At 44.3% G+C, this 9,355-nt stretch overlaps 1 protein-coding gene across 2 annotated transcripts in view; it reads right to left on the bottom strand.

Annotated features, from left to right (window-relative positions):
* Positions 1 to 2,757: 2,757 nt before the first annotated feature.
* Positions 2,758 to 9,355, bottom strand: part of UBE4B (ubiquitination factor E4B) — a 115,449-nt gene continuing 108,851 nt past the window's right edge. For both annotated transcript variants that reach the window (XM_082612303.1, XM_082612302.1), the window contains 3 exons: positions 4,915 to 5,089; positions 3,824 to 3,970; positions 2,758 to 3,491 (listed from right to left, as the gene is read on the bottom strand). In XM_082612303.1, the coding sequence (XP_082468429.1) occupies positions 3,430 to 3,491; positions 3,824 to 3,970; positions 4,915 to 5,089 (384 nt within the window). In that variant the 3' untranslated portion in view covers positions 2,758 to 3,429. The remainder of the gene's footprint in view (positions 3,492 to 3,823; positions 3,971 to 4,914; positions 5,090 to 9,355) is intronic.

The following is a 9,355-nucleotide window of genomic DNA, read 5'->3' as shown; positions in this document are numbered from 1 at the left end:
CAGAGCCTTAAGCCCAGATGGCCTAGATTCATATGCCACTTCCCTATCCCCTTTACACAATTGTTGAGGCGATAACAAATTAATATATGAGAGTGGGTTGTACACAGAAAATGCTCATAAAATGCACTTTATTTATCAACCAAGGGTGACTTCCTCAGCCCAATGCCAGCTGATCCAAACATCAAGCTCATACTATGGATGTTTCCTTCAATCAAAAAATTACCTTGGGGGCTTCCCTGGTGGCACAGTGGTTGAGAGTCCACCTGCCAATGCAGGGGACACGGGTTCGTGACCCGGTCTGGGAAGATCCCACATGCCGCGGAGCAGCTGGGCCCGTGAGCCATGGCCGCTGAGCCTGCGTGTCCGGAGCCTGTGCTCCTCAACGGGAGAGGCCACAACAGTGAGAGGCCCGCATACCGCAAAAAAAAAAAAAAAAAAAAAAAAAAAAAAAGTTACCTAGTCAGATAGGGCCTATTTATCTCCCCTTAGCACCTCAACACAAACACTGTGAAATTCACTATTTTATGTACCAAACCCAAAGGTTACAAAATGTGAACAAAATAACGTGCTCGGCTATTTTTTCAAAAGATATTCTTATCAACTCCGTTTTAAAACCCACACAATAGTGAGTCACAAAACGACTAAGAAGCTATTTTAATCATCTGTCTCTTCAGGATCACTTCTTTGCTGCTCCTCTGATTCTCAGATCCTCCTTCCTGTTTGGCCATCTTCCTTGTAGCCAAGACCTACTTTTAAAACATTTTGGATCTTACTTTAATATCCATAATTCACAGAATGAAGGCAGTCACAAGTTTCTATACAATAGCAAGCCTTAGACTCTAAAAATAGAAATAGCAAACATCTTCCCCCTAGAGACAGTACAAGTAGGAGACATGCCCTAGCTGGCAGAAGGTCCTTCAAACCTCCGAATTCTGAATTTTCAAAACGATGAGTACATCTGAAGGGGTAAAGCAGCATCTTATTACATTCATGGGGAAAGAGTGGGGCATGCAAGTAACACGACAGAACCTGTGCCTGAACCTGATAAACCTGTGCAGATTCTGGATAGAGAGGAGAGAAACAATACACATTCATGAGATGGAGAAACAAAACTGGCAATAGAAGCCAATAAACACCATTAACTGTATAGGCATAAATGTATATAAACTTGGGAAAAAATAAATTAACAATTATCTGCACGGTGGGATTACAGGTGATTTTGCCTTCCTTTACCTATATTGTCTAAAATTGTTGTTAACAGGAATACATTATATTTTTTGGAAAAAGGAAAAAGTTGATTTAGTCCAAATGTGCTCCAAAGTAGTGGCTAAGGGCATGGACTCTGGAGCCTGGACACCTGCTCTTCCACTAACTGGCCAGGTGACCTTGGGCAAGTGACGTAACCTCTCCACATTCCACACCCTGACCTGCTGGAAAAAAACAAAGATGATTGTACCATCTTAGAGAACGAAATCGTAAATGTAAAGGCCTTGGCATAGGTTGGCACACAGCAAATGCTGCAGAAACGTTTGCTCTTATTACATGAGCTGGTAGGTAAGGTTTCATCAACTGCAGTACCCAAGATAATGTTTATGAGATGGGTTGAACTTGAGCAAAAAATTTCAAGGTCAGGGAAAAGATATTTGCAATAGGGTAACCACCTGAGAACTGAAGAGACTGAACATGACAAAGCTCAACCCCCTTGAACAAGCAAGCAGTGACACAAGAACCAACTGGAGCATCAAGACTGACACAATAGGAAAGGTTTATTTTTATTTATTTATTTGTTTGTTTGTTTATTTTTTGCGGTACACGAGCCTCTCACTGTTGTGGCCTCTCCCGCCGAGGAGCGCAGGCTCAGCAGCCATGGCTCACGGGCCCAGCTGCTCCGCAGCACATGGGATCTTCCCGGACCAGGGCACGAACCTGTGTCCCCTGCATCGGCAGATGGACCCCCAACCACTGCGCCACCAGGGAAGCCCCAGAAAGGTTTATTTTAAAAACAGCAATTCCTAATTGGCTCCAGGAAAGATCATGTACCACATGCGAACACATCTGGCTCTTGGTCTTCACCCACCCCTTTGTTTTCCACAAAAAGAAGAGACTCAAAGAAGATTCCTTCTGAATGTGTATCACCATTTATTGTAGTTTGCGTTAGGAACTGAACAGAGGACATTGTCTGTGGAGCGGGAAAGAAAGGAAGAGAAAAAGAAAGTATGTTTTTGTAGATTTAATTTCTTCAAAACACTTTATGGTTTCAAATCCCTTTTTACCCCAAAGGAGATTCAAGAATCCGAGTATGGTAAGTAGGGAGCAGTAATACAAAAAATCTCATGTTTGTGTGTGTGTGTGTGTCTTTCTTTGTGTGTGTTTTTACAAGCAGACGTACTTCCACATTTCTTGCACCCCTTTTTTGCTTTGGTAAGGCCAAGCCCCACAGGACACATCGTACAAACGACCCCTGCCTTGAACTCACAGACTCAAGGGTTGAGGAATTTATTTACCCTCGCAGGATAACTATAAAGGTTTCCAACTGTCACATAGCATTAAAAATAACCCACCCCCCACCCCTCAAACCGTAAGACGCGAAATCCTGATACACTTAAATGCTTCCTTTGCTGCAGCTGTTCCTCAGATTCCTAATCGTGGACTCACTACAAGGACCAGAGCAACAGGATTCTCTTCATTTTGTTTAGAATAAAAAAAAATTTTAAGGGACATTTCAAAATAATAAAAAAAAAAAAACTGAAATTCAAATTCTGAAAATATCTTGCCTTTTTTATTAATCATGTCATCTAACACCCATTAAAAAAACAAATATGTGAATATGATATAAAAATACGATCCCAGGATTAACACTTTGTTGCAGGCACAGTTATCTCACAGAATAAATGTTTGGAGGGCCAGGGAGAAGAGTTTATTTTTGTTTTTGCTTCTTTTAAAAAAATCCACAGCAGTGCAAGTAGGATCAGGATGGGGCCGGCGTGGGGAAGAGTCTTAGCAGCAAAATGTCCAAGGTTCTCTAATCACAATCAAAACCAATGGATACTGGATTTAGGAAAAAAAAAAAAAAAAAAGATGAAGGGGATGCTGCCCAGACCCATTCGTCATCAATCACTAAAAGACTTCCGTAGCAAAAGCCCCAAATTGTGACATGTGAAGGACGTGCTCTATTACACAAGCAATCATAAAACGTATCCCTCAAGCTTTTGACCACGTCTGTCACTTAAATATATGTACAGGAATTGGGCTCCTCTTCTTATTCATGTCCTTTCAGGTCTCCACTGTTTGGTCACTCTGGGTGGGCTCTTGGTATATTTTGCCACTTCTGGCCTCCAACATGTGAACAGCATTTGGACCACCGATGCTGCTCCTGCCTGCCTCTCCGGCCTTGGCTGTTTCTCGCAGAGGGTGGGCAAGGGGGATGGTTTAATGATCGTTGTTCTGTTTCTCTCTCATCCAGGCATGAATCTGTTCTTTCAGTTCTGGCACTGAGAAGAGAAAGGGAAGAATTAATACCCCAGATGGGAGGGCTCTTCCTGAGAGACGATGCTTGTAGTTCTGTATAAAAGGAAAGAAAAGGCCATTCATTCCCTCACTGAACTGAAGGCTGAAGAAGAAACAGGATATGAAAAGTAAGAACTGGAATTCTGCAGTGAAAAAGAGCAAAGGATGTTTTATGTCTTGTCCATTAAGTGTCAGAAACCATGCAGTGTCTGGATGTGTTAAATTTCCCCCTTTTGACTACTCTCTGATACACGATTTTGGCCTCACTGCTCAGTACAGGTGTAGGCACTGCTGTTCGAGCCATGCCCTCCTCTACCTGGTTCCAGCATGCTCTCTGTCAGCGTCTGTCGGTTGAAGGGGTCCGTGGGGGAGTTCAGCAAGTGCCGCAGGATGATGGAGCGGTCCATGATGGTGCCAGAGGGCAGCCGCACGGGGTCAGTCATCAGGGTGTCCATCAGAGGGTCTACAGAGACAAAGCAAAGCAAACTCTAACAACAGAGCCTAAAACTGAAAAAGAAAACAAAGTCCCTCCTATCAGTGAAAAACATAACCATAGAAACAGCAACCAAATGGCCCCTACCAGGCCCCCAAGTTTAGAAGGAAATCAGCATTAGATAAAGGCATATACTTCACCTTTTATAGAGGGGAAGCACCCTTTTGTCAGCTACTGCTGGGAGGAAAATAGACAAAAAAGACAGCAGGACAGACAGGCCCTCCCGAGCTGTACGGCGAAGAAGGCAGGCTAGAATCAACCTTTCCTCTTAGGACTTCTCAGAATTCTTTGAAAACATGAGTCCCCACTTGCAAAGACAAGGTTGACCTTAGAATCTTCAGGGTTGTTACCTGGTTTGAAATCAGGGTAAGGACTTTTTTCTCTTATAATTTATAATATGAACTAAAGGTAGATAAACAGAATTTCAATTCCTGACCAAGTGTCTCAAAAAGCAATGAGAGGGGCTTCCCTGGTGGTGCAGTGGTTAAGAATCCGCCTGCCAATGCAGGGGACACGGGTTCGAGCCCTGGTCTGGGAAGATCCCACACGCTGTGGAGCAGCTAAGCCCTTGCGCCACAACTTCTGAGCCTGTGTTCTAGAGCCTGCGAGCCACAACTACTAAGCCCACGTGCCACAACTACTGAAGCCCACGCGCGTAGAGCCCGTGCTCCACAACAAGAGAAGCCACCGCAATGAGAAGCCCACGCACCACAACAAAGAGTAGCCCCCATTCGCCGTAACTGGAGAAAGCCCACGCATAGCAACGAAGACCCAAGGCAGCCAAAAATAAAATTAAAAAAAAAAAAAAAAAAAAAAAAAAGGCAATGAGAGCACAGAACGTCCTCTTCTAATGTTACATGTTTCAAGTTAACTCAAATCAAAGAATTCCACTTGAAAAAAGTGGGCCCACTAGCCTCTGAACTCGTCTGGGGCGTCACTGTAGTCGATTTCTGCACGCGCATTCTTGGCCACGATCTCCTCCACCTTTTCAGCCAGAAGTTTAAACTTCTCTATCGCTATTGTGGATTTGATCCCTGCCTTCCGCATCTTCGAAATAACTTCTTCAAACAATTCTTTGCTGTAGGATCTCTGAAAATGAGGAAAGACACTGTGAGACGTAAATATATTTTAAGTGGAAAAAAGCAAGCTGCAGAAAATACCCAAAGCATCATCTGTTTTCTAAAAAAGCCCTAAAATTATAATGTACATATATAAATACTTTGACATGGCTATAAATACATAAAGACTGGGCTAATACGCACCAAACTGTACAAGGCCTCTGGAAAGGGCTTCAGGACTGAGGCAAATGAGGGGAATTTTAAAAAATTTTAATTACTTTTATAGCAAACATCCATTTCTCTTAAAATTTAAATATTAAAAAGAAAAGGAGGGCTTCCCTGGTGGCGTAGTTGTTGAGAGTCCGCCTGCCGATGCAGGGGACACGGGTTCGTGCCCCGGTCTGGGAAGATCCCACATGCCGCAGAGCGGCTGGGCCCGTGAGCCATGGCCGCTGAGGCTGCGCGTCCGGAGCCTGTGCTCCGCAACGGGAGAGGCCACAACAGTGAGAGGCCCGTGTAACAAAAAAAAAAAAAAAAAAAAAAAAAGATGTTAAAAAGAAAAGGAAATATTAAAAAGAGAAGGACTGGAAGTCTACTTCAGTCCTTGCCAGGCACTGAGCCCTAGCAGCCTATGAGAGGAGGTGGAAATTTCAGTTCTTTTCCCTAAAGGTAAACATGCTGAAAACAACCCAATACAGTTCATAATCAACAAGCGCGTTCTCCCATTCCCTGTCAATCTTTATTTAAGATCTCTCAGTTCAACGCTGTTAAATGTCAGGGGCTCTACTGATGGGAGCTGACAGGGTTTATGCCTGTGAGAGTGGGAGGGCTGGTCTACAGGGCAAGCGCCCACCACAGACCCAGGCAAACCTGGGCTTCAATCCTGGCTTTACCATCTACCTGCTGTGTGGTCTTAGGCAAAGCTCTAACTCTCCTGAGCCCCAGTTTCCTCAGGTGTAAAATGGGGGTAGTAACACCTACCCCACAGGTGCCTAATTTATATAAATCACTGCCATTTCAAAATAGCAAAGTATATCTATCGTATTTTGCATTTAGGGCAAAAACACTGGACGCTTGTCACTTTAGTGACAGTGATGCAAATGGAGGAGGGGAATGACTAAATCTGAAACTCTGAATGATAGGACCATAATCTGTGACCTGTGATTTCTAAACGAGGATTCACATGAACGTCATGGGATGAACTCATCTCAATACTTGTGTTCCCTTAGAAGGCCAGATTGAAAGTCCTCAGTCTTTCTTCTGTTCTTTTTTAACTTCAGTTTCTAAATAAGTGCACATGCTCACTTTCTCTCTCCACACACAGCCATGCCCCTTATTTAATCCATGCAACTCAGGGGAAAAGAGAGGAGAGGACAAAAAGCCAGCAGGGCGCCTGGGCCTGGCAATAATCCTTTAAAATAATTTGAAAAGTTCAGAGGGCCTCGGCTATAGTTTTCTGAAACTAAATTACTACATTAGGTCAACAGATACTTTATTTGGTGTCTACTTATTATGAGCCAGGTAAGCTGCAGTCCCCATCGCTTTGGGAAGAGGCACAGGGGATAAATGGCCAAAGGGTTATGGTGAGATGTTGGAAGGGCAAAAACACACATGGTGGGTGCTGCTATCCACACTACTGAGACAATTCACCTTGAACTTCTCTGCGTAAACAAGCAGGCGTTCTTAGCCCATTTACTATTCTCGAAAATATCACCCGCTCTATTTCTCAAAAGATGATTGAGTTTTTAACCAACTGACTTCTGCCTGCTGTTAAGTCAACTTCTAAGATAGAGCAGTGGAGTGAGCATTATCAGAAATCAAAGGGTAGGGACTTCCCTGGCGGTGAAGTGGTTAAGAATCCGCCTGCCAATGCAAGGGACATGGGTTCGAGCCCTGGTCTGGGAAGATCCCACATGCTGCGGAGCAACTAAGCCCGTGAGCCATGGCTGCTGAGCCTGTGCTCTAGAGCCCGTGTGCCACAACTGCTGAAGCCCGTGTGCCTAGAGCCCATGCTCCGCAACAAGAGAAGCCACCGCAATGAGAAACCTGCACACCGCAACAAAGAGTAGCCCCCACTCGCCGCAACTAGAGAAAGCCTGTGAGTAGCAACCAAGGCCCAGCACAGCCAAAAAAAAAAGAAAAAAGAAATCAAAGGGTACTTAGGATAAGGGGATATGGCACTCAGTTTCAAAGAGCAGTGGTGCCAATGAATCAACCAAATACAGATTACTGAGCTGCTGCTTCAAGTTCAGTGTGGATGGTGTCAGAGAGGAAGCAAAGATGTTGTGGGTTTTTTTGGCTGTGCTGGGTCTTGGGTGTTGTGTGCGGGCTTTCTCTAGTTGCGGCGAGTGGGGGCTATGCTTTGTTGTAGCGCACGGACTTATTGTGGTGGCTTCACTTGTTGTGGAGCACGGGCTCCAGGTGTGTGGGCTTCAGTAGTTGCAGCACGTGGGGCCCAGAGCGCACGGGCTTCAGTAGTTGTGGCGCGTGGGCTCATCAGTTGCAGCGTGAGAGCTCTAGAGCACATGGGCTCAGTAGTTGCGGCTCATGGGCTCTAGAATGCGGGCTCAGTAGTTGTGGCGCCTGGGCTTAGTTGCTCCGTGGCATGTGGGATCTTCCTGGACCAGGGCTCGAACCGTGTCCCCTGCATTGGCAGGCGGATTCTTAACCACTGTGCCACCAGGGAAGCCCAGGTTGATTCTTAACTACTGGGCCACCAGGGAAGTCCCAAGATGTTGTTCTTGACCTCAAGGATCTTACAGAATGGCTACAGAAATTAAACATAAAAATATCTGCAAATCATATATCTGACAAAGGTCTAGTATCCAGAATATATAAAGACCTCACACAGAATATATAAAGAACAAAACAGAAAGAATCCAATTTAAAAAATGGATAGGGGCTTCCCTGGTGGCACAGTGGTTAAGAATCCACCTGCCAACGCAGAGGACACAGGTTTGCGCCCTAGTCCAGGAAGATTCCCCCATGCCGTGGAGCAACTAGTAAGCCCGTGTGCCACAACTACTGAAGCCCGCGAGCCTAGAGCCCATGCTCCACAACAAGAGAAGCCACCGCAATGAGAAGCCCACGCACCGCAACAAAAAGTAGCCCCTGCTCGACACAACTAAAGAAAGCCCGCGTGCAGCAATGAAGACCTAATGCAGCCAAAAATAAATAAATAAAAAATAAAATAAAAAAATGGACGAAGGGGAGTTCTCTGGTGGTCCAGTGGTTAGGACTTGTGCTTTCACTACCGAGGGCCTGGGTTGAATCCCTGGTCAGGGAACTAAAATCCCACAAAGCTGCTTGGTGTGGCCAAAAAAAAGATGAAGGATTGAACAGACATTTCTTCAAAAAAGATATACAAATGGCCAGCAAGTACACGAAAAGATGTTCAACAGCATTTGTCATTAGGGAAATGCAAATCAAAACCACAGTGAAATACCACTTTACTCCCACTAGGGTGGCTATTTAAAAATAAAAAAACAAAACAGAAAATAGCAAGTGTTGGCGAGGATGTGGAGAAATTAGAACCCTCGTACACTGCTGGTGGGAATGTTAAACATAGAATTACCATATGACTCAGAAATTCTACTTCTAAGTATATCCCAAAGAATTGAAAATAGGTATTCAAACACTTTTACATGAACATTCACAAGGATACTATTTATAACAGCCAAAAGGCGGAAACAATTCAAATGTCCATCAATGGATGAATGAATAAACAAACCACGGTATAGCCATATAATGAAACTTTAAGCCGTAAAAAGGAATCAGGTACTGATGCATGCTATAACATGGATGAACCTCGAAAGCATGCTACGTGAATGAAGCCAGACACAAAAGGTTATACACTGTATGATTCCATTTACATGAAATATTCAGAATAGGCTAATAGATAAATGTAAAAATAGGTAAAATAAAGACAGAAAGCAGTTTAGTGGTTGCCAGGAGCTGGGGTGAGGAGGAAGGGACAGTGACTGCTTAATGGGTATGGGATTTCCTTGTGGGGGTGACAAGAGGTGACGGTTGTACAATACTGTGAATGTACTAAATGGTTGTACAATACTGTGAATTACACACTTCAACATGGTTAATTTTATGTTATGTGAATTTCACCTCAAAAAAAAAAAAAAAAAAAAAAAAAAAAAGGAAGGCTGCAGGACTTCCTTGGTGGCGCAGTGGTTAAGAATCCACCTGCCAATGCAGGGGACACGGGTTCGAGCCCTGGTCTGGGAGGATCCCACGTGCTGCGGAGCAACTAAGCCCGTGTGCCACAACTACTCAGCCTGTGCTC

Source organism: Mesoplodon mirus, assembly GCF_964341445.2.
Source record: "Mesoplodon mirus genome assembly, chromosome: 3".
NCBI classification, from domain to species: Eukaryota; Metazoa; Chordata; class Mammalia; order Artiodactyla; family Ziphiidae; genus Mesoplodon; species Mesoplodon mirus.
Note: the sequence above shows the minus strand (reverse complement) of the source record. Positions and strands in the feature narration are given on the sequence as shown.